General features: G+C 45.9%; 1 protein-coding gene across 3 annotated transcripts in view; it reads right to left on the bottom strand.

Annotated features, from left to right (window-relative positions):
* Positions 1 to 25986, bottom strand: part of CHD1L (chromodomain helicase DNA binding protein 1 like) — a 163275-nt gene that overhangs the window by 65896 nt on the left and 71393 nt on the right. For 2 of the 3 annotated variants that reach the window (XM_030204037.1, XM_030204036.1), the window contains exons 10-15: positions 23809 to 23905; positions 22170 to 22243; positions 21007 to 21117; positions 19307 to 19421; positions 9593 to 9746; positions 1261 to 1426 (exon numbers count right to left, since the gene is read on the bottom strand). In XM_030204037.1, coding sequence (XP_030059897.1) covers positions 1261 to 1426; positions 9593 to 9746; positions 19307 to 19421; positions 21007 to 21117; positions 22170 to 22243; positions 23809 to 23905 — 717 coding nt within the window. The remainder of the gene's footprint in view (positions 1 to 1260; positions 1427 to 9592; positions 9747 to 19306; positions 19422 to 21006; positions 21118 to 22169; positions 22244 to 23808; positions 23906 to 25986) is intronic. The other variant, XM_030204038.1, reaches the window with a different exon arrangement.

The following is a 25986-nucleotide window of genomic DNA, read 5'->3' as shown; positions in this document are numbered from 1 at the left end:
CTGTGCAGCCATGAGCTTCATGGCCCTGAACTACCAGCAGCCTCCTTTAAACAGTGGCTCTCATACTGGAAAATTCTCCCCTACTACCCGCTCTCGCCTTGGAGATTCACTGCTGTCTCCAGCTGCTGCAGCTGCACACAGAGTTCCACTGTTTTTGTTTTGTTTTTCTGTTTTGTTTCTTGCATCGTCCAAGGAACTCTAGGTCCCCTGTCAGAGTAGGGAAGGGAGACAAATGCTCTTACAACAAGGACTCCTAAAAGGAGACCCTTAGCAGAAGGACCCAGTCCTACTGGATTTAGCACTCTTCAACCGTGCAGAACAGTCCCACTGGGATGTACCTTTTTTTTTTTTTAATGTGGAGTCCAAAAATAGCTCACCCAGAGAACTGCCAAAAGAAATAAAAATGTATTAGTTCTCCCACAGAATCCTACCAGAGTAGTTCACCCACAATCTGCTGGAGACTGAGAAACACTGGCTAGCTGTGGACTACACAGAACTCTCTATATGGTGATGTAATTAAAACAGTGGGTTGCAGTCTCCATCTGCTGGCAGGAGAGCATATACACATATGTCTGGACCGGTCTTGACAAACGATGAGGAATAGTTAACTTTTTAAACAATTGCTTACATCCTTAAGACATACCCTACCAGAGGTGGAAGGTACACAAACTTCTTTGTTTACCAATGGTGCTTAATGTATAAGTCACTTACATGCTGAGTCTCAAACCTATTATTTCTCCTTTTTTCAGTATATAATGGCAAGAATGTTCTTTCACTCATCATGTTACAGAACTTGAGGTTTTTCAGTTGTTAATATTATAAATATATAAGCAGATTTATAACTGCTTTCCCTGCCGTAGCCACTCAAAGCAATATACAAAAATTGAAATGAGGTAAACAAAGTAGTAGAAATGAAACTTGAACACACATTAAATATACAAACACTAACAAATAGCCTGCTACTAAAAGCTGCTAATTCAGAACGGACTGACCATAAATATCTAAAATCCCCATTAAAATGTTCATAGAACTCAGAACCGGAATGGGCATCTTAGATAAAACCCGTATCAAAAGGGTAGAGCTGTTTCCCGTATCCCAAATAAAACCCAAATAGCCAGCCCAGCACCTAACCCGTGAAAAAGGAGCAAGGCTCCATCCCCATCAACCGCACAAGGAACCCAGAACATTCCAAAAACATATCTCCTAATAAACATTCCCCTTGCACACAACAGCAGCAGCTCCAGAAGTTCTCGTACTTACTTTCCGAATCTGCTCCTTCATCCTCCTTATCCTGCTGCAGTGGCCTCTCTGTCACCCACTCTCCTTTCCTGCTGTCTCCCAGGATGTCCTTCAGATCCACCTCCTGGATGGTGCTTTCTTCACATGACAGCAGCTTGTCCAAACCAAACTTCAGGATTTCATTCAGCTGTAAGAGGTAAAAAGTAAGGCTGCATTTTAATTACAGTTAACTCTGCAATTAAAGAAGTAATCATTAATTATGATTTTAAAAATTAATCACATTGCAACATCTCCTGTCTCCTCCAAACATCGCTTCTGCTCTCTTCCACTCCCAACCCCTTGTCCTTGGCACAATCCAATACCCCCCCCCCCCCCCATCCGCGATTCAACATCACCCACCCCCTATTCCAGTCTACCTTAAATGTGGTCTTCTGTTGATCCTCGCCAGCAGCACTGTTGCACATATGCTGCCTGCACCTGGTCTGAAGCTTTCCCTCTGACCCATCCCATTTATGCCGAAACAGGAACTGATGTCAGAGGAGGTGGGACAGGCCACAGGGAAAGTTTTAAAGCAGGCCACAGCCAGCATATGTAAAATGCTGCCACTTCTGGGGACCACCTTTAAGGTAGACTGGGGAGGAGGAACTGAAAAAGGGGGGGCAAATGCTGAACCCTGGGTAGGGGGAGGGAAGTGAGGTGCAGACCCACAAGCAGAACTGGAAGTCCACCGATGGAAGCAATGGCTGAGGCAGTGAGCTCCAGCAGCCATGAGAAGAGCATGGTGATGCTCACTACCAAGTTTGTGTCACTAATCAGGGGGGTGGGGAGAGAGAGAGTGAGAGAAAGAATGGACCCCAGGAAAGAAAGACAGAAAATGGACCTGGGGAAGAGAAGAGAAAAGGGAGGGAAGTGAAAGGGAGAGATGTTGGATCTGGGGGTAGGAGGAAGGGAGATTATGGTAAAATTATGTATAATCATACCTGATAATTTTCTTTCCATTAATCATAGCTGATCAATCCATAGACTGGTGGGTTGTGTCCATCTACCAGCAGGTGGAGATAGAGAGCAAACTTTTGCCTCCCTATATGTGGTCATGTGCTGCCGGAAACTCCTCAGTATGTCGATATCAAAGCTCCATCCGCAGGACTCAGCACTTAGAGAATTACACCCACGAAGGGACACTCTGCCCAGCTCACCACCGCCGAAACGGGGGAGGGGAATTAACCCAGCTCATCCCCACACAAGTGGGGGAGGGGAATCCGTCCAGCTCATCCCCGCGGAGCGGGGGAGGGACACCACACCCGCCGATGCGGGGGGATCTGGCTTATCCTGCAACCGCAACCGCGGGAGGAGCTGACTGACCCTAACACCGCCGAAGCGGGAGGGGTACAAAGCTGCCCTACAGCCGCACGAAGCGGGAGGGAGTGCCGGCAGAATTTATGTCTCAATCCAGCCCCGTAAAACGGAGGGGAGAGGAATGCAGCAGCTCACTGTAACACAAACTCGTCTCAACTCTTGAAGAATCCAAGTGAAAGAAGAACTTGAACACGAAGTCCTCCTGAAGTAACTGAAGGCTAAACTTGAACCTAAAATTCAACCAGAATATAAACAGTACAGATATCTGGGAGGGGCTATGGATTGATCAGCTATGATTAATGGAAAGAAAATTATCAGGTATGATTATACATAATTTTACCTTCCATATCATCAAGCTGATCAATCCATAGACTGGTGGGATGTACCGAAGCAGTACTCACCCAGGGCGGGACATAGAAATCCCTGACCTCAACACTGAAGCTCCAAACCGGGCCTCCGCCCGTGCAGCCACAGTCAAACGGTAATGCTTGGAGAATGTATGAGCCGAAGCCCCCGTTGCCGCCTTGCATATCTCTTCCAAGGAGACGGATCCGGCCTCTGCCATCGAGGCCGCCTGAGCTCTCGTGGAGTGAGCCTTCAGCTGGATAGGCGGCACCTTCCCCGCGGCCACATAAGCCGCTGCAATGGCTTCCTTGACCCATCTTGCCACTGTAGGCTTAGCAGCCTGCAGACCCTTACGAGGACCTGCAAACAGGACAAACAGATGATCCGATTTCCGGAAATCATTGGTCACTTCCAAGTATCTGATGATGACTCGTCTCACATCCAGATATTCAAGAGCGGAGTACTCCTCTGGGTAGTCCTCCCTACGAAAGGAAGGGAGACAGAGCTGCTGATTCACCTGGAAGCGAGAAACAATCTTGGGCAGGAAGGAAGGCACTGTGCGAATAGTCACTCCTGCCTCAGTGAACTGCAGAAAAGGCTCTCGACATGAGAGCGCCTGGAGCTCGGAAACTCTTCTGGCTGAAGTGATAGCCACCAAAAAGACTGCTTTCAACGTCAGGTCTTTCAGAGATGCCCTCGACAAGGGTTCAAAAGGCGGCTTCTGCAATGCTCTTAGCACCAGGTTGAGATTCCACGCAGGCACCACTGAGTGCAGAGGAGGGCGCAGGTGATTAACTCCCTTGAGAAAGCGCACCACATCTGGCTGCGAAGCCAGGGAAGCACCCTTCAGGCGGCCCCTGAAGCAAGCCAGAGCCGCTACCTGGACTTTAAGGGAACTGAGCGACAGGCCTTTCTCCAGACCTTCTTGCAGGAACGCCAACACTGAAGAAATTGGAGCAGTGAAGGGAGAAAGTGAGCCTGCTTCACACCATGCTGCAAAGATACGCCAAACCCTGGCGTAAGCAGTAGAAGTAGAGCGCTTCCTCGCTCTCAGCATAGTGGCGATGACCTTGTCTGAGAAGCCCTTCTTCCTCAGACGCTGCCGCTCAATAGCCAGGCCGTAAGACCAAAGGGAGAGGGATCCTCCATCACCACGGGACCCTGATGTAACAGGCCCTGCTCCACTGACAGCCGCAGAGGATCGTCGACTGAGAGCCTGATCAAGTCCGCATACCAGGGACGTCTGGGCCAATCCGGACCCACCAGGATTACCCTGCCGGGATGCTTTGCCACCCGGTCTAGCACCCTGCCCAACATGGGCCAGGGCGGGAACACATAGAGGAGCTCTTGTGTCGGCCACTGTTGGAGAAGAGCATCTACTCCCAGGGATCGAGGGTCCCGTCCTCTGCTGAAAAAGCGCGGCACTTGGCAATTGGCCGATGACGCCATCAGATCTAGGCTCGGCTGGCCCCAGCGCTTCGTGATGTCCAAGAACGCCTGAGCAGATAGTTGCCACTCTCCGGACTCCAAGGTATGGCGACTGAGAAAGTCCGCCTTGACATTCATGACTCCGGCAATGTGGGCCGCTGAAAGCTGCTCCAGGTTCGCTTCCGCCCACTGGCAAAGACTCATAGCCTCCTTGGCTAGAGGGGCGCTCTTGGTACCTCCCTGGCGGTTGATATAGGCCACAGCCGTGGCATTGTCCGACAGGACCCGTACAGGCTACAACACCAGTACCGGGATGAACTCCAATAACACCAACCGAATGGCTCTGAGTTCCAGGAGGTTGATAGACCACTTGCCTCTGCAGGAGACTAGAGCCCCTGCGCTGTCCTTCCCAAGCAGTGGGCTCCCCAGCCCATCAAAGAGGCGTCTGTCGTGACGACAATCCACTCCGGGGTCACCAGAGGCAATCCTGCAGACAACTTGTCTGTCTGCGTCCACCAGCTCAGCGCCTTGCGCACTGCTGGGTCCACGGGAAGGCGCACAGCATAATCCTCCGACATCGGAGTCCAGCGCAGCAGCAGAGATAGCTGTAGTGGTCTCATATGAGCCCTGGCCCAGGGCACTACTTCCATCGTGGCCGTCATAGAGCCCAACAGCTGCACGTAGTCCCAAGCCCGAATAGGAGAGGCTACTAGGAACTAGTCCACCTGAGCCTGAAGCTTGACAATCCGATTGTCTGGCAGGAACACTCTGCCCACTTGGGTGTCGAATCGAACTCCCAGATACTCCAGGGACTGAGTCGGGCGCAGCTGGCTCTTCTTCCAGTTGATGATCCATCCCAGGGAGCTCACAAGAGCAACTACCCGGTCCATAGCTTTGCCGCACTCTGCATAAGAGGGGGCTCGGATCAACCAGTCGTCCAGATAAGGATGGACTTGTACTCCTTCCTTTAGCAGGAAGGCCGCTATGACCCCCATTACTTTGGAAAAGGTCCGCGGAGCAGTAGCCAACCCGAAAGGGAGGGCTCTGAACTGGAAGTGTCGTCTCAGGACTGTAAAACGCAGAAAGCGTTGGAGAGGAGGCCAGATGGGAATATGCAGGTACGCTTCCTTGATGTCCAAGGAAGCCAAGAACTCTCCTGCCTTCACTGCCGCTATAACAGAGCGGAGAGTCTCCATGCGAAAGTGCCTCACTTTCCAGGCCCGATTGACCCCTTTGAGGTCGAGGATAGGCCGGACAGAACCTCCTTTCTTTGGAACCACAAAGTAAATGGAGTAACGTCCCTTGCCAATCTGATTTTTTGGCACCGGAACGACCGCACCCAGGCGGATCAGGTTGTCCAAGGTCTGCTGCACTGCCACAGCTTGACCGGAGACTTGCAGGGAGAGAGTACAAACCCGTCTCTTAAGGGTTGGCAGAACTCTAGCTTGTAGCCGTCTCTGATGACTTCCAGCACCCACGCGTCTGAAGTTATAGTGGTCCACTCGCCCAGAAACGAGGACAGCCGTCCTCCAATCTGCACTGGGGCGTGGACCAAGGCCCCGTCATTGGGTACGAGACCCTGGGGGAGGACCGGAGGGAGCACCTCCGGGACGGCGGTCTCTGCGAAAGGAATGCTGCTTGGGGGAGAAATTCCTCTTGAAGGAAGAGGGGGCAGAGGAACCCGACTTGCCCGGGCGGTACCGACGGGCTTCCAGCAACCGTCCTCTGGAGGTACCGGGACGAGTACTAGCCCGAGCTCTGACCTCTGGTAATTTCTTGCCCTTAGACGTGCCGAGATCGGTCACGATTTTGTCCAGCTCGACCCCAAAGAGCAGCTTGCCTTTAAAAGGCAATCTAGCCAGGCGGGATTTAGAGGCGTGGTCAGCAGACCAATGTTTCAGCCAAAGCCACCGCCGCGCAGAGACTGTCTGAGCCATGCCTTTAGCTGAGGCTCTCAAGACATCATACAGCAAGTCTGCCAAATAGGCTAAGCCCGATTCCAGGGCCGGCCAATCAGCCCTCAAGGAAAGATCCGAGGGGGAAGCCCGCTGCACCATAGTCAGGCACGCCCTGGCCACATAGGAGCCGCAAACTGAGGCCTGCAAACTTAAAGCAGCTGCCTCAAAGGACGACCTTAAGGCCGCCTCCAATCTTCTGTCTTGGGCGTCCTTTAGGGCCGTGCCACCTTCCACCGGCAACGCCGTTTTCTTAGTCACCGCAGTGATTAAAGAATCCACGGTAGGCCACAGATAGGCCTCACGTTCACTCACAGCCAAAGGATAGAGGCGGGACATAGCCCTAGCCACTTTAAGGCTCGTTTCCGGGACATCCCATTGAGCCGCATGGCTCATGCACGTGGAAGGATCTAGGCGGGCGCTTCGTCCCCAGCATAATGGCAGAGCCAACAGGGGCTGAGGGAGAGACGTCCTCCGGAGAGGAAATCTTCAAAGTGTCCATGGCCTGTAACAACAGGTTGGGCAAATCCTCTGGGCTAAAAAGCCGCGCTGCAGAGGGGTCATCCGCTCCATCCGAGCGGGGATCTATCTCCTCCAAGGAATCCGCAAAGGACCGTTGGGAGACCTCAGACACGCTGCCCTCATCTACATCGGAGGAGACAAAGTCCTCCAAGGCCTGGAAATCAACCCGAGGGCGTTTACCTCTGGGAACCTCAACCTCTTTATCAGAAGAGGGAGCAGGGGCAGCGTTTTGCATGAGGAAAGCCTGATGCAGCAGCAAAACAAACTCGGGGGAGAAACCCCCCAGACTGTGCACTTCCGCAGCCTGGGCAACAGCCCTAGACGCACTCTCAACCGGCGCTCGCAATAGCGGGGGAGAGACATGCTGCGCATCCAAAATGGCGTCCGGCGCGAAACTCCGCGAAGGAGCCGCGCGGGAAGAACGGCGCTTAACTTTAGCCGCTTTGTGCCGTCGCCCAAATTAAGGGCGTTCATGGCATTAATGTCTCCAACCTCAAGGGCGGCCCACGAAGAAGCCGTCCGAGCCGCGTGGCCGGCCAAGATGGCGGAGGCGAGGAGCGGGGGATGGGCGTTTATGGCGGGAAAAAACCGCCACGCCGGAGGAACGACCGGGACATTCATCGGTCACTAAACTGTCACCCATCAAGGGCGAATCAGGTTGTAAAACCCCCGCATCCCCTCTAGAAGCGCTCCAGCGATCCGGGGAGCGACCCTTTGCGCCCTCGCCCTCCGACGCCATATGCCACGAGGAGAAGAATCGGGGAACCCCCTGCCCGCTATAAAAAGGTAAAATTACCTGCTTGCCGCTCCGAGCTGTAACGAACTGGTGTCCCAGTGAGTAGCTGCAATGAACGTTTAAAGAAACGTCGAATTAAACGCCTTTAAAGACGTTTAAAAATTTTTTTTTTTTTTTTAAACGGAGCCAGCGGGAGGGGGGAGAAAAGGAGGGACCTGGCACCACCAGGTTTGCACTTGCTCAAAAGAGCCCTCAACCCCAGGCCTCAACAAAACCTAAGGATTAGGCTTGGAGGCCTAGCCAGAGCTGCTGCTGTGTGTGACCACCACCTGCTGAGATAGAGAACATACTGAGGAGTTTCCGGCAGCACATGACCACATATAGGGAGGCAAAAGTTTGCTCTCTATCTCCACCTGCTGGTAGATGGACACAACCCACCAGTCTATGGATTGATCAGCTTGATGATATGGAACAGTCGTTTAGGGAAGAGAATGGGATGGGATTTGATATACTGCCTTTCTGTGGTTACAATCAAAAAGGATTACACATTATATACAGGTACTTCAGTGACTTGCCCAGAGTCACAACTAATTGCATGGGAAATAAATCAATAAGTAAAACACCTTTAATTGTGTGATTAATCGTGATTAAAAATTGTAACCGGCCTGTTACCCTGGGTAAAAAGTATATTCCAGGACCCTTCTATTAAAACATGCATTTCTTGCTCTGTTATTTTCATACTTAATCACATTCTCTGGATTCTTTTTCCTAATCTCCTTACATTCTCTGTTTTCATCCCTCAGGTTTACTAACTGGTAATTGCAAATGCATGTCACTGGATATACTTAATATCATCCAATCTGCTAAATGTTTTCACTTCTACTTTTTTAAGGCATGATAAAACAGCAAAAACGCAATCTAGGAGAGAGCTAGTAAGGCTGCTCTTCTGAAACCACAGTCATAAGGTATTAATTAGTCTGCATTTCCTCTTCCTCACTTCTGCTTACCTCACCAACTACTGGCTACTCAGTATTCCCAAGACACCTACTCTGCCCATTTATTAACCACCTGAATTGCCATTTTAATGCCCATGTTAAAGATATGACTGAAGTCCTCTAATCTGGTGCAATGCCAAAATTTATACTATGGCTAAAACCTGGGCATTTTAAAGTTGTGCTTATTAAATGAACAATGGTTTGCAAGTCCACCTCTACGCATATTATGTCTATTATGAAGAGCAGAAAATGTGACCGATTTTTGCAGGAACCTTAAATTTGTCAAAAATACCAAATCTGTTGTAAGTGTACCATTGTGAAGTGGTTTTGTGCATCTGGCCACTCTGCTTCTGTCTGTGTTTTCTGCTACAGTCCCTTCATCTTTATTTTATTTTATTTAAACAATGTTTTTTTTTTATTTAAGCACCTGTGGAACAATGAAGTCAGAACAAATAGGTCTCTTTAAACATGAACAGTAATCTAAGCACATTCTTAAATATAAAACCTATAGCAAAATCTATACAGTCATTGTTATAAAACTTAAAATTGAAAGCACTGGTAAAAGTACAAAACAAACAGGCAATTTGGCCAAAGTTACATCAAAGTTCATAAATTTTCTTAGTTTTTATGTACACTACTTGGCCAACTTAAGCCAGGAGGGAACAGGAAAGCTCAGAAGAAGAAAAACCAGGAAGAGAAGAAAAGGAGGAAAGGAAAAAGAAATAGGAGAGTCACAAGCTCTAGGTTCCACTCATTCTTATTCCTTTCATCTTTTTAAAGACCATCTCTGTTTCCACTAGCCTTTGAATAATTTTTGAAGCGTTCTCTCTCTATCTCCCATGCAACATATAATCACTACAAAATGTTCATTCAAACCTTTCCAGCTGTTGGGTCACATGTGTAATGCAATTCATGCACTGATACAAGCCAACTTAGCTATCATTTATACATTTAGCCTTTTTCTTGACAAAGCCCCTCTATGAGGGTGATGTGAAAGCTGAAGAAGCTTGACTTACTTGTGTGACTGCTGGTGCCTGTGCCTTCTCCCCAGAGAAAGCAAACTGACCTCCCTCCATGATGGTGTTAGTCAGTCTGAGCTTTGAGGTTGCCCGCCTATATATTATTTCCTCAACTGTGTCTCTTCCAATCAAACGGATAACTTTTACAGGTCTGCAAAAGAGTTCAAGTAAAAAAAAAAAAGAAAGAAAACTTCATTTGTACCTCATGTGCCCTATGGAACCATCCTATTAATCTGTTGCTGAGGCAGCAATTTAAGTACATACTTTCCTGTAAACTAAAAATACTTTCTGGATAAAGTCCAAAACAATGGAACAAACATCACTTGTACTACTTTCAACATGTGCACACATATTCACTTAACTACATTTCTGAGAAAATAAAGGCAAAAGAGTTGGCGTTCACGAAATACAGAAAAACCAAGAGGAGGAACACAGAAAAGAATACCACATTAAACTGAAAGAAGCCAAGAGACAGATACATCTGGTGAAAGCACAGGCGGAGGAACAAATGGCTAGAAAATGTAAGGAGGGGAGAAAGAATTTTTTCAGGTATATTAGTGAAAGGAGGAAGGCTAAAAATGGAATTCTGAGACTGAAAGATGCCGCTACGTGGACAGCGATGAGGAAAAAGCAAAAGTGCTAAACAAATATTTCTGTAGATAGATAGCTGATGGAGATAAAAATCCAGAGAATAGATAGGTGTGTAACCCTATAGCCAGACAGTTGAGAAATTAAGAATAAAAAAATCAAAAAGCACTTAGCAGTATTGTTTTTCAGGTCCTTGAAGGACAGCACAAGATCTGGCAGCAGATTTGCGCTATGTGGTGCTGCTGCAATTACAAAGAAATGATGGTACAATTAACCCTGATTGGCTGATTAGAAAAGAGCAGAGATTAATTTACAAATGGAACACGACTCAGCCGGAGGGACTTAACAAGGAGATCGAATGGGATAGGTAGTAAGCGGGTGTGCTCTCCATGATAGTAAAATGGGCTAGAAAGTAGTCAGAGAACAGAGATTGACGGTCTCTATGATTTGGATTTCCTCCCACAGGAAATTTATTTATTTATTGCATTTGTACCCCACATTATCCCACCTTTTTGCAGGCTCAATGTGGCTTACAGAGTGTTGTTATGATATAGTCATTACATGATTTTAAATAGTCGGTAATAAGCTGAAGGTAGATGAGGATTTAAATGGAAAGGTGATAGGTAAGGTCGTGTGAGAGGTTTTTGAAGCACTTGGGTAGTTTAGGAGTGGTTAGTTTCATTAGGATTTCTTTTGTAGGCTTTGTTGAAGAAATATGTCTTCAAAGATTTGCGAAAGCTGGTTAAGTTGTCCATGGTTTTCAGGGCCATAGGTAGTGCATTCCATATCTGTGTGCTTTTGTACGCAAAGGTAGTAGCTTATGCCTGTTTGTATTTAATTCCTTTACAGCTGGGAAAGTTCAACTGGAGGAATTTGCGGGCTGATCTTTTGGCGTTTCTGGGTGGCAGGTCCACTAGGTTTAACATGTAGAGTTGCTGGGCCATTTGTAGCACTTTGATTATTCAAGTAAGTGAAAATAGAGAATGGGTTAAGGAGAAGGATGGCATTATCGAACTATGAAGATTTGCTTAATGAGAGATATTATTTGTATACATTTATAGGGTATGAAAATGTGTGCCTTTTGAAAAAGCGGAATCGCGAAACTCGGCCTGAGTCAAGGTCACACATAGGCGAAGATTTTGGTAAACGACTCCAAGGTGACTCGCCCTGTTCACAGTGTTTATGCTGTGTTTACCGACAGATGATTCATTGATTTTTTGACATTATCAGTGGACTATCAGAGTGTGACCACGGAAAGGAACCACACAGAGGGCTGAATAACCAATGGAGAAAACTGATGCCAATTATCATAGGCAGAGATAATTTGGAGTTGTGAAAGGACTGGTTTATAGAACCATTTCAGCATTTTCATCAAGACTATAGTGTGGATCCTGTGGATTATACACTTAATGAATAATGAATAAGAAGCACTGGATCAATCATAGGAAACGGTTGCGTTGATAAGAAAGAGGGATTTTTAGGAGTGAGTGTGGAGAGAATGATCCTATAGTGAATATGGGCAGTATAACCAGGATGTTGGGTATGCGTTTATAGATGTACAGTGTCATCATTGCTGCGCAGTGTGATCACTGTATATTTCCAAAGTGTGATTACTGTATGAAATACACATTATATGAATACAATGGTTGCATGTAGGAGTAGAATATATTATACCTGAAAGATTTATGTTAATAAATATAGTTTTATCACGCAATCTTCATAAGTTCTGATATATCTACCATAAACATTGTATTAGAAGATAACGAGAAATATATATTTTTTGGTTCCTGTGAATTTTAGTGTAGAGTTAAAATTAAATACCAAGAAGTGCAGAAATCCAAAGGAGATGTATCAGATAGGAGAGAGATTGCTAAGCACAGCTCAGGAGAGGGACTTTTGGGTGATGGTTTCTGAGGATCTGAAGGTGATGAAACATGCGACAAGGCGGTGATCACGGCCAGAAGAATGCTAGGATGCCCAGGACAGGTTACTCCAACATTATTCTAGGCTATATGAACAATACAAATTGGATATGAAAAGGTTTAATTCTATTAAAAAGGGGCTAATTATGCATGTGCCGATTACTCATGCATAAATGCCAAGATTCCAAGCGCTATTCTGTAAATAAGCACATAACTTATTCAGTGTCATAGGTCCCTCACTGTGGAAAGCTATGTCAGTCTACTTGCATCTTGAATCCTATTTCTCAAAATTTAAGATGTCTAAACTTTTTTTTTCTAGAAGAACCTTCTAATGGCAAGTACGACCTCCTAATATACTAGTAAGACCTGGGGTAATGGCGACAGACCTGGACTGTACGGCAAATACCATAAGCTTTCTATCTTCATTACTTCTGATCTATTTATACAATACATTCCATCTTTTCCACTCTCTATCTTTTTACTCTCATACTTACATATGGGATATTTTTTGTAAACTGCTTAACTGGGCCTCTGATGGATGATATGTATTATTTATTTATTTGTTGCATTTTTATCCCACATTTTCCCACCAATTTACAGGCTCATTGTGGCTTACATTATGCTGTAATGGCGATTTCCATTTCCGGATAGAGAATTACAAGTAGTACTGCATTAAGGCGCATAAATGGTATAGTAACATACAAAGTGATATTGCCTTGAAGTTCCTGAGTGATAAAATGAATGTAAAGAATAAAATAAACTTGAACCTGCAAACTTGTATAGCACATATTTTACAGGTAGGTATATACATGGTTAAGATTTCCTCATTTACACATGAAACTTGCAGACAGTGGTGGCCCTATCATTAGGCCACCTGAGGCAGGGGCCTCAGGCAGCACTCATTTGGAGCGGCATCCAACCCCATACCCGCGCTCTAGCATCGTCCACCACCCATCTTTCCATGAATTTACCTCCTTTTCCTGCTTTCCAAAAGTCAGGGAGCAGTGGTTCCCATACGCTGCTCTGCCGCCGACCCAACATCCCCTAGCTGCCTTCTGTCCTTACATGCTAAAACATTAAAGACTGATTAGGGTGGACACCAGCTTTCCCAAACCCCCGCAGGGGCAAAAAAATGGTGATGTGCATGCAGCTCATGTATCCACCGTATCAGGGTTGCTATATTATACATACAGAGATCTGGGAGTTGGACGCTCCCCATTCCCCTATCTAAGATCAATTTGGCGTAATTGATGTGTGGTCTCTTGGAGCACCATATGAAGGTGGTAATGACAGACCCTGATAGGAACCATCTACACAGAGAAGAGCAGTTTCAGGAGAAGGACCATTTTAGCCAAAGCCACCCTAACCACAAAATTAAGCAGGAGGTAATTCCACTTGATAAAAAGTTTCCAAATAGCTTCTATCCTATCAGTGACATTCCTCTGGTATAGCCATTCAATGTTTACCCCTAGAAAGACCCCCAGGTATTTACTGCCGGATTCTATATAGTCAGGGGTGTGCTGGTAAATTTTTAACAACAGGCTCTTTCTCCGGACGTAGCCAACTCTGCAATTGGAAGGGCCAGGGGCGGCCAGGGGGTGGGGAAGCAACACTTGCCTCTCTCTCCTCCCTCCCTTCGTGCAGGCACGCTAGGCATACCTTTGCTGGCAGCCAATAAATAGACTGCCACCACTCCCAACGTCTTGCTCTGAGCAGCGTGCTGGAACCTCTCTCACATGCTCGAGAAGTCCCAGCCTGCTGCCCAGAGCTGGAAACAAGGAGCAGGGAGCAGCAGTAGTCTATTTATTTGGCTGGCAGGGCTCAGCATCCCCACCAGCAAAGTAAAAGAGAATTCAGCAGGGGGCCCAACCCACATTTTGGGAGCCAGTTGTTAAAGTAGCAATGGAGGGCCCTACTTTAACAACTGGCTCCCAAAATTCTTAAAAACTTATCAACCGGCTCTTGCGAGTCTGTGAGAGCCTGCTCCAGCACACCACTGTATATAGTGCACCTAGCGTTCTGTGCCGTAATCTAAGCGTATTCCATAACACGAATAATTTAATTGGCTTAACAGGCTAATCAGAATTGATAACAGTACTTAGCAAGCAATAATGAGTGCTAATTGGCAATAATTAGAATTTACACGTATAATTCGCTAAGCATACCCAGTAACATACTGCGCCTAAATTCTAATGTGCACAGTTCAAAAGGGGTGTGCTCATGGGAAGGAAAATGGGTGTTCCAAAATTTATGGCCCTCTGCACCTAAATCTACGTGCTGGGATTTACTCCATGTTTTCATTGGTGTGAATGAAGACACATAGATTTAGGCACTAGGATATCAACTAAGTGTATTCTTTATACCGCACCTAAATATAGGCGCCACTTATAGAATATGTTTAGCCAGAACTGTTTTCTGTGCAAATATTTTAGGCACCAAATATAGAATCTGGCCCTTAATGCCTCCAGTTGCCCACATAAGGAGGAAGTCTTGTGCCTGAGACACAGACAACACTCCGATTTAGAACAGTTAATTTTGAGGCCTGCAAAGGTACCAAAGTTACAAATAATGTCCATGATACGATGAAGACTAGTGGTGGCCTGATCGATAAGTAAGACCATGTCGTCAGTAAACAAATTAATACAATATTCAGAGCAGCCCATAATAATGCCTTGCAGTTAGGGATCTTGAGGATTTTGGACACAAGATTCCTAAGAGAGGACAAACAATAGTGTGGAAAGAGGGCAGCCCTGACGTGTCTCCCTGCCCAAATACATCACTATTTAGCCTTGTTAATTAAGAACTGAGCTCCTGTACAAAACCCGCACACACTCCGGAAAATGACCCTCTATCCCAAATTTATCCAGGATCCAAAAGAGGTACTGCCATATGACCTTATCAAAGACCTTTTCCTCATTCAGGCTGGCCAGATTTGTGTCCCCTCCTGAATCATAAGCAGTACCTTCAAGATGTTAGCTGAAACATACCTGCCAGATACAAAGCCTACCTGGTCTGGATGGATTAATTGAGGCAAGAATCAGTTCAGCCTGGACGCCAGTACCGAGGCCAAAATCTTTACAACCTGGTTCAGGAGAGAAATGGGTTGATAACCCACTAGCTCTGCATTCTTGCCCAGCTTGGGTAATACTGTAATAAAAACGTGGTTCAAAGATGGGCCCATGTCCTGAACCTCCCTGACATGATTACACATAGATATGAAGGAGGGAGCCAATAAGTCCTGCAATATTTTGTAAAGTTCTGTGCCCAGGCCATCAGGACCTGAGGCCTTGGCCAGTTTTAAGTTTTTAATTATTGCTTGCACCTCTGTCCCTGTAATGGGAGCAGTAAGCTGCTACAATTGAGCCTGTTCCAAACAAGGTAACTGAAGGGAATGAAAAAAAAAGTCTGACAAGCAGCAGGATCAAAGACACCAGTCAGAGCAACTCATAAAAACAAACAAACTCTTGTTGAACAGCAGCCTTCTATGTATGTAGATAGCCCTGCGGCCCCCTTATCTTGCTAATATAGCTCTTGGCAGAATGCTGCCTCATCAGCAAAGCCAATAATTTACCAGTTTTGTTCCCCAATGATATAGTCTGTATTTATATAGTTTAATACTATGCAGAGTTCGCTAGTCCAGTAAAGTCTGGACCTGCTACTTAGCAAAAAAAGAGGCCTGACGAGACCTATTGGAAGACTGGGACAGAAAGATCTGTCTAATCTCCCTCAGAGTCTTGGTCAGAGCAATAAGGTCCTGGTCCCTAATCTTGGCAGTCCTAGATGTAAAAGCTATTACTTTACCCTGCATCAGTGCCTTAGCAGCCTCCCAATACACCCTGGGGCCCACCTCGGCTACATTGTTCTCCAACTCATAATCTGCCCAGGCCTTACCCCCTGCCCCCAACAATACCCCCCATGCCCCAGTTCTATTTCCATCCCTGCTCTTGGTACACACATACATCCCCCTTTGGCTCTGTCTGCCTCCCTACAACCCTCCCTCCCCGAAGTGCAATACCTCAAACTCCCCTCCTTCAGAACACACCCTCATAGCTCTCTCAATCACCACTTTGAAAACCTACCCCATAGCATACACCCCCATAAGTCTTTCATTGACTCCCCACCACAGCTGTCTCCCAGTGGCCATCCCCCATAACCAAATCCCTCCAGCTTTCTCTCTCCACCTACATATACCTCTCCAACTCCTGCACCCCACTATACAGACATTCAGCTTTCTGTCCTCCTGCTGCATACCCTCCAACACAGAAACCCAGCTCCCTCCCTCTCTCCTCCCCTATTCCTGTGGCACCCAGATGCCCAGGTCTTTCCCACCTTCCTCATCCCTGCTGCACAGTCACCAAACTCTCTCCTATTCCCCAAGGCATGCAAACACCCAGCACTCTCTTCCTCTCCCCGATCCCTGTAGCAACAGACACCCAGCTCTTTTCCCCTCTCCTCATGGCACACAGGATGACCTGATCTCTCTCCCTCTCCACCCACCTCTGTAGCACACAGGCACCCAGCTCTCCCTCTCTCTCCCCTGCTCCTGCAGTTCCAATCTGGTAAGGATCAAAAGAAGGCTGCATATCGAGTTGCATTCTCCTCCTGTGCTGCTTTGGCACTGAATGCAAAATTTGAACAACACAGTTTACATTTAGCACTGGGTGGCAGAAGAGCAGGCTGCTGACATGCAGCTGTTCTCCTTTCCTTCTGCTTGTAATCAGCGGTGGGCCTGGGCCTGGGGGGAGGAGGGAGGGATGCATGAGTGTGATTTGTATGCCCTCTCTAAAATCCACCTCTAATCCAGGTGAATAGATTAGATGAGTAACAGAATAGACACACTGAAGCACGCATACAATAGATTACAACAATGGCAAAAGATGTAAAGAGCATACCTGCAATGATGGTGGTGACTTTGGCAACTAACATAGACATGGATACTTAACAAATAATTTCACCATAGAGGATGATCGTTTTTAAGAGTGAAAATTTTGTTTTTTTCCTGCTATAGGAGACAGCAATTTTTGTTGCTTCGTCCTGCAGTAGATCAGTTGGGAGATTTTATTTTCATTAAATTTCCTTGCAAGAATATTATTCAATACCATTCTAGCAAATATATATTTTGGTCCCCTTCTCATCTGACCGCATTTTTGGCTTCTAGAAAAATCTCGGGAGCAGTTGTCCCTTAAAGGGCAAAATGGCATTATTAGTGAATATGTTCCTTTATCACATTATGCAATCTGTAATTTTTAATTATATTATTACTGTGTTATGCTAAAACTCTCCTTTTTTGTGGTAAACTTTAGCTGGCCATGTTTTTTCTTTATATTATACTAGTAAAAAAGGCCCGTTTCCGAAACCAATGAAACGGGCGCTAGCATGTGGTTTTGTGTGTGTGTGTATGTGTCACAGAGTTATTTTGTGTGTGTGTGTGTGTGAGTGTGTGAGGGTGCGGTGTGTGTGCAGGTTGTTGATGTGTGTCTTTTTTTGTTTTGTTTTGTTTTTTGCTTGGGGGTTGGGGGATGTGCTGTGCTGGCAAAGTGGGTTGGATTGGTGTGTGGCTTTGAGGGTGTGTTTCTGTTGTATTGTGTGTGTGTGGTTTTGTCTGTCAAGGAGGTTTGTGGAGGGGGGTCTTTCTGTTGGTGAAATGTAAATGTGGTTGTAGGGGGGTCAGTCTTTGTTGAGTGTTGTTTTTTTTTTTCCATGTTTTTTTTTTGTGTTGTGCTGAGGCAGCAGTGTTGTTTTAGATGGGGCCGTTTCAGGGCCGCTGTAGGGGAATGCTGGAAGAGAAATGTGCTGTTGGAAGCAGCGCCATCTTTTTCCATTGGGCTGGGGTTCTGGGCATCCTGGAGGTGGGTGACGGCTTGCCTGAGGACGGGGATGGTTGTTTTAAGTTGGCGGAAGGGAGAAGAGCACGGTCTCGAGCCGTCGGGGGGTGATCCGGTATGTTTGGTCCATTTCAGGCCAGCTGCAGGGGAATGCTGGAACATTTATGCGCTGCAGGAATCAGCGCCGTCTTTTTCCGGGTGCTCGGGGAATCCCCGAGGTGGGAGACTGCTTGCCTGAGGCTGGGGATGGTTGGGCACGTCCTTGGCCGCTTCGGCAAAAGGGGAAGAGGAAGGGGGTGGGGAGTTACCTGCAGCCGCCTGAGAAACCATGTATTCTTTGTTTGTTTTGTATTATTAGTTTGCATTTCTGTTGAAGAAAGAGTGGATGCCTTTCGAATGATGGAGGTGGTGCGTCGGTGTGCGGTTGTTTCGTTAGTTTGGCAGCCAGTCTCCAGCGATTCCTAGGCAGGGAAGGAGTACTCCTCCCCCTTCCTTGGTCGCTGTTTGCTGCTGGCTGGGTCGCGGGTAATCCTTCCAGCTGGGCCGCAGCTTGTCCTGTTCGCCCACGTCCCAGATGGTGACGGGCACATTGTTTTCCGGCTCCTCTGACTCCATGTCAAGCGATCCCAAATATAGTCTGTGCTAGAGGCCCTCTGGCACTCTTCAGTACTGGCATTAGGCATTTAAAAATTTCTCCCCCCCTCCCCCGGTCTATTTTTGCACATACCCACAGCAGGAATATTCTTCTCTCGTTCCAGGGGTGGTTCTGTGCTCTCCGTGCTGCACAGATAATGAGCCATTCTGCTGGGGAATGCTCCTCCCTTATTGTCACGTAGTTTCCTCTGATTGGTCCGTCTTACGTTGCCTAGTGTTGCCTGGGAACGGTGTTGTGATGGTCCTTTGTGTTTCAGAATGTTGAGGGTGTTTTTTCTGATTGGTCCGTCATGCGAGGGCGGGGCAGAGAGACATGGTCAGTGTTGTGGCTTCACCACCATGAATCCATGAACCCTTCAGTGAGTGACTGAGTGACTTCAGAACGTTGTCTTCAGAATGTTGAGGGTGAGTTTTATTATAGTAGATTTTACCTATTTAAGATGATAAATTCTACATCTTCTTTGTGTTAAAAACAACCTTCTGCACAAGGTTTTTCTTGAATGTTATATTTGTTATGCTTATAATTCATTTTTTTAAAAGTACAGATTAAAATGTATTCAGTTATTCTGTTTCTTTTAAGAATGGATTCAGATTTAAACCAGCGCACTTGCTCGTGGCAGAGAACAGGGGAATGTGATGTGATCGCAGAAAATTTTAGTAGGGAATATGGGGAAGGGAAGACTGTGCTGAACAGAAAAGAAAGATCCATATGCATTCCTTACTTGTTTTGGCCAATTCGGTGAGCCCTGGCTGCTGCTTGTAAATCATTCTGAGGGTTATAATCGCTGTCTACAAAAATCACGGTATCTGCTGCAGTTAGGTTCATTCCCACGCCACCTATAATAATGTTTTAATAAAGGCCAATAAAATACAACACAGAAGACATAAACAGTACTATAAAGGTGAAAGATTCCCCCAAGACAGAATAAAAAAGGCTTTAAAGCCTTACATTCCTTAAAAAGCAAGATATTTATATGGTTGAAGCAGTGGTTCCCAAAACCTAGTCCTGGAGGCACCCCATCCAGTCAGGTTTTCAGCATATCCACAATGATTAATGAAAGAGATTTGCATGAACTGCCTCCACTGCATGCAAATATCTCTCATGAATATTCATTGTGGATATTCTGAAAATCTGACTGGCTGGGGGTGCCTCCAGAACCAGGTTTGGGAACCACTGGCTTAAAGTATTTACTTTACAACTGAACTCCAGAAAAGGAAATATTTTCTGTTAGCTATCCCAATCACTATGGAGTAATTTTATTACCCACTTGAGCGTGCATACAAAAGTAGACGCACACATTTATGCCTGCCTGGATGCAGATGTAACTCTGTGCTGGAGCTTTCAGGCAATTGTTTATATAAAAGGAACACAAGTGCATATGTTGCGCCTTTATAAGAGGTGCAATATATACATCTATGTACCTTTCCTGCTTAGGCGCCCTGAATATTGTAACCCCTCACCCTCAGAAAACTATCCTCTTGCTTTCATTTTTCTAATTTTCAACCCAGTCTCTTTACCTTCAGCCTATAAACAGTACACAAAATTCCAGTGTCAAAGGCAGCTGCAGCCTCCCTGAACCATGCCAATACTCCCAAAGCAACATTTCCACTCTATCAATTAAACATTCTATGGCCAAGCCCTTATTTTTTCAAAATTCTTCAAGCTGCTTTCCCGCCATTCCCCCTAAAACCAGCGAGCATTCACATTCAGAACTGTATCAGAAATGTACTTTTCATGGAACTGGAGCTGGCTAGTTCGCACAGCATAGATTAAATTTGCAGTGATGTGCTTACTAGAGACCAAATTGCACTGAAGACTTGAAGGCCATTTGTGAGTCATGCAACATGGCCACTTCCAGGTTTCAAGGAATCACAGTAGTGGAATTTGATGGTGGAGGATATAGCCAGCAGCACACTGGGTTTAAAAAGCTTTGTTTGGACAACTTTTGAAATAGGTCTACTAATTAGTAGCCAGGTAGTGTAGAAGACCACCACCTCTTACTGCTGAGAACTGGGAGTGCATGAGAGGGAATGGATTCCCATTAGGAGCTACCAGATTCTTCCAAGTGACCCAGATTGGCCTCTGTCGAAGAAAAGATTCTGGTCTTAATGGCCCATTGGTCTGACCCAGTATGGTATTTATGTCATAATGGTCAGAGAAGCTGTTTGAAGAATAATTAAAAAATGACTTAATATTAAGATAAAATGTTATTCTATTTTCTTAACTAAGAGGTAAGGGTATTCCTTTTACCACATTTTCCTCAAGTTTTGCACAGTCCATGGAGGTTATAACTAACTTTTTAAAGATAAAAGCATTCAGAAGGTACAGAATTGGACCTTCCTCTTCGGTTAAGCCAGTAAGTTTACAAGTTGTATTCCCTCCCCAACATCCCATCCTGTGTCGATTGATGGTGGTTCTTACCTGCCTTCGTGCTCAGAAGAAAAACAAAGACAGAGTTATTACTGAAACTCTTTATAGCCAGGTGTCTTTCTTCTCCTCTCACAGAACCATCTAGTCGCTCATAGCTATAACCTTCCACAAAAAAAATATTCATTTAGAAAATATGGAAAAGTCATATACCTCCTTATCATTAGTAACAGGATTTTATATTTCTTGTGGTTATTTCTTATCTGTTTCATTGGATACTTGCTCACTGTACTCTTATCCTGTGTTCCAAATCACTGTCAAAGTAGCTGCCCCCCCCCCCCCCCCAAATCCCTGATTTTCCACATCTGCTGCTCTGTTAAGTGCAGTTTTACCATATACTTTGGCATCTTTTTCTACACATTGTCAGAAGTGATGGTTGTCTATTGTTATAATTTTTAAATTTTGATATGGATTTTGGACTGTTTTTGAATTATATACACACTTCACTGAAACTTCATTTATGTGGAAATTTCTGTGAAGTAAGGAGAGCACATTGAACGGCAGTGGCGTACCAAGGGGGGTGGGGGGGCGGTGGAGGCGGTCCGCCCCGGGTGCACGCCGCTGGGGGGGTGCCGCGCGCCTGTCGGCTCTTTGTTTTCATGCTCCCTTTGCCCCAGAACAGGTTACTTCCTGTTCCAGGGCAGAGGGAGCATGAAAACGAAGAGCCGGCAGGCGCGCGGCACCCCCCCTCCCCCAGCGGCGTGCACCCGGGGGGAGGTTCTTTCGCCAGGGGATCGGGGGTTCCTTCGCCGGGGGGGGGGTGTCACGCTGTTCCGGGGGGGGGGGGGGGCTGCTGCACCCGGGGGGGCGGGCCGCATCGGCGATCCGCCCTGGGTGTCAGCCCCCCTAGGAACACCACTGTTGAACGGCCTATTATTGAGGCAATTTCATGTTAAGCTCTCGGGCTCGGGTACTGAGTCCTTACTGATGAATTTCCACTATTTCACCAAACATTTTCTTAAAGTTAGATTTTGTTTTTGACCAGTTCATTTATCCTTTTGGGTGGGTTTTTGCTATTTGTTACAGTCTTTGTACCTTCCCAGTTTATTGTGGGTATTTAGTATTTCTTGCTCTGTAAAGTGCCGCATGGACAAATGAGCAAAATAACCACTAAAAATATATTTGTAACAAAAAGATTCCTAGAAACAAACAGATACCTTTGTACTCCATGTAGTCTTGCAGAATGTCCAGCATGCGGCTCATCTGGCTGAACAGCAAAACACGATGACCCCTACAGAAACAGCACCATAATAAATTCTATGAGAAACTGTGAAATGTTCAATTATCTGAGAATTTCAGACAGAATATCAGCATACAAATATGGCCAAAAAGTGCCCAGTGTTCAATAGAAATAGTTGCAACTCTAATCCACACACAATACGCCCACCTGCTGTATTTAAAGTTATCAGGCAGGGATTTACTGCTGAGAAACAAATACATTTATATCTTTAAAGCCAATAATTAGTTTTCTACAGACCGGATATTCTACAGTTATTGTATAATCTTAGCACTCAAATGAAAGCGTAGAATACTAGAACTTGTGTGTCTGAATATTACATACACTAGCGCAAGTGCCATTTGGGCACTAACCCCTGGATTATATATATGGCGACTAAAATTGCATGCACGCAAATCAGCGTGCATTGCTGATTTGTGTATGTAACTTAATTGATTAAGCATTAGTATCACAGCAATGTTATTTGAATATTCTAATTGTATGCTTATTAGATATTCCATCACTATTATGCTTGCCTCGTATTATATCTCTGTTATTTGAATTTCAGTGCTGTTAAATTTATATATTTTTGATCCTGTTTCGTGGTAGTCTTATTATTAGGTTTCAATTTGCTGTTTTCAAGTTTCCTCTTTCATTGTATTTATGTTTATACTTGTACATTTTACTATTGTTATGCTGTTAACAGAATTGTACACCGCCTTGGGCGGATCTCTTCATAAAGGCGGTTAATAAAACCCAATAAACAAATAACTAAATTGTCTGCCAACAACCATACTGACTTTAATTAGCCTTAACTGGGATTTACACGCAGATTATACTCTATAAGGCTCTGTGCGTAAATCCTAGGATGCAAACTTTTTTGGGTGAGTGTTTAGGGATGTTTCTGGGGCGTTCCTATGAATTACGTGCATACTTATAGAATACACCTGATCCGTGCCTAATTTAGGCACCAGTATTTACACCTGATTTCAGCAGACATAAATGCAGGCGACTTAAGTTAGTTGTGGATTAGGCACTATCCTATAAAGTGTGGATAACCCTTTATAGAATACAGCTTGATGCATAATTTTTTGCACAGATTTTTCAGTATGATTTGCTGAATCTAGTCCTAAGTGGTATTCTGGAAACTTACACGTGGGCGGAGTATGGGTGGGTCCCACACTTATGTGCATAATTTATAGACTACTACGAGTGACACACTAAAGTGCAATATTTACATGCTCGCGTTTCCTGCTTTTTACATGGTGTAAGCAATAGCGCCTAAATGTTAGCACGCAAGTGTGGACTTAATACTCTATAACAGAAATCCAAGGTGCTGCTACAGTATTCACGCTGAGCACTCTGCATTTTGGTGCCCAAATTTCAGTGACATTTATAGAATTGTCCCCTATCTGGATAGTGGTTAGCACTGAAAATACTGGCATGGCAGTAGGTTAAGAGAAACACTGACCACAGAGTTTAAATATTGGTGAGCATATTTTTATTTTCTAGCTGCTTAAGCTTGCAAAGCTGTAGAGTTTCTGAATATATAAACAATGAAATAGCAGTGCATCACATACTCAGAGTACAGGAAAGCTAACATTTTGTCCAATAAGTGAAGCTTCCCGCTAGCTTCTACAAGATGCTCTCCAATTTCAAAGGGCTCTGGTTCAATACCTAGAAGCAAAATATACTTTTTTAGAGTGCTAAGTACACTTTATAAGGCTATACTTAGCAAAACAGTAATTTTCTAACACTTGATGTGCTTAGGTACATAAGACAGAAATAACATTTGAATAAAGCTCTTCTCCCTGAAGCTATGTGCACATATTTACACACAGTCACTTTAGAATCCACAGCAAGTAAAGCTGCTCTCTCTGATCATGTGTACCTCCCTATCTAGATGCAGGCACATTTTTAATGAATGAACTCATGCCATTTCGGTCTTAAAACATAGCGAAAGGAAAAGCAGAGGAAACCCAAAAAGCATCAAAATGTATACAACAAAAACACAAAATCAAACCAAAAGCTTTACACATTTACTATACACTGTTGTGCATTCAGAATGCCACAAGATGCACTATTCACAAGCTGTGACCCTTCCAGAGGTTTATAAACAAACTGCTAGTGGGAGACATGGGGCTGGTGTTAGACATGCTGGGGCACAAAGCGGAAACTGGAAGAGGGTCCTAAACAGGGGCGTAGCTACGGGTGGGCCCAGGCCCACCCAATTCCAGCCCAGGCCCGCCCAGCGCCAGCTCCCATTGCCGGCCACTGCTGCTTTTCCTGATGAGCAGCAGGGCCGGCGCTACAAAAAGAAGAAGCGCTCAGCTGACTGAGCTGAGCGCCAACGCGTCGCTAAGGACGAGAAAAAATGTTTTTAAAAAAAAGCGGCACTGCAGGCAGCCTCGAAGCATTGGCTGCTGGCTCTGTGCAGGCTCCTCCCGTCTCTTACATCACTGCCCCTGTAGCGAAGCAGGGGCAGTGACGTAAGAGACGGAAGGAGCCTGCAGAGCCAGCAGCCAATGCTTCGAGGCTGCCTGCAGTGCCGCGTTTTTTTTAAACATTTTTTCTCGTCCTTAGCGACGCGTTGGCGCTCAGCTCAGTCAGCTTAGCGTTTCTTCTTTTTGTAGCGCCGGCCCTGCTGCTCATCAGGAAAAGCAGCAGTGGCCGGCAATGGGAGCTGGGGCTTGTGGGCCTGAATGGGAGAGGGAAAATGGATGGCAGGATGGGGAGAAAGAGGGAAAATGGCAGGATGGGGAGAAAGAGGGAAAACAGAAGGATGGGGAGAGAAAGAGGGAAAACAGATGGGAGGATGGCAGAGAAAGAGGGAAAACAGAAGGATGGGGAGAGAAAGAGGGAAAACAGAAGGATGGGGAGAGAAAGAGGGAAAACAGATGGGAGGATGGCAGAGAAAGAGGGAAACGGAAGGATGGGGAGAGAAAGAGGGAAAACAGATGGCAGGATGGGGAGAGAAAGAGGGAAAACAGAAGGATGGGGAGAGAAAGAGGGAAAACAGATGGCAGGATGGCAGAGAAAGAGGGAAAATGGAAGGATGGGGAGAGAAAGAGGGAAAATGGAAGGATGGGGAGAGAGAGGGAAAACAGATGGCAGGATGGGGAAAGAGGGAAAACAGAAGGATGGGGAGAGAAAGAGGGAAAACAGATGGCAGGATGGGGAGAAAGAGGGAAAACAGAAGGATGGGGAGAGAAAGAGGGAAAACAGATGGGAGGATGGCAGAGAAAGAGGGAAACGGAAGGATGGGGAGAGAAAGAGGGAAAACAGATGGCAGGATGGGGAGAGAAAGAGGGAAAACAGAAGGATGGGGAGAGAAAGAGGGAAAACAGATGGGAGGATGGCAGAGAAAGAGGGAAAATGGAAGGATGGGGAGAGAAAGAGGGAAAACAGATGGCAGGATGGGGAGAAAGAGGGAAAATGGAAGGATGGGGAGAGAAAGAGGGAAAACAGATGGCAGGATGGGGAGAAAGAGGGAAAACGGAAGGATGGGGAGAGAAAGAGGGAAAACAGATGGCAGGATGGGGAGAGAAAGAGGGAAAACAGATGGCAGGATGGGGAGAAAGAGGGAAAACGGAAGGATGGGGAGAGAAAGAGGGAAAACAGATGGCAGGATGGGGAGAAAGAGGGAAAACAGAAGGATGGGGAGAGAAAGAGGGAAAACAGATGGCAGGATGGGGAGAAAGAGGGAAAACAGAAGGATGGGGAGAGAAAGAGGGAAAACAGATGGGAGGATGGCAGAA

This window comes from Microcaecilia unicolor, chromosome 5, assembly GCF_901765095.1.
Source record: "Microcaecilia unicolor chromosome 5, aMicUni1.1, whole genome shotgun sequence".
NCBI lineage: Eukaryota > Metazoa > Chordata > Amphibia > Gymnophiona > Siphonopidae > Microcaecilia > Microcaecilia unicolor.
This window is presented reverse-complemented; position numbering and strand designations above follow the sequence as displayed.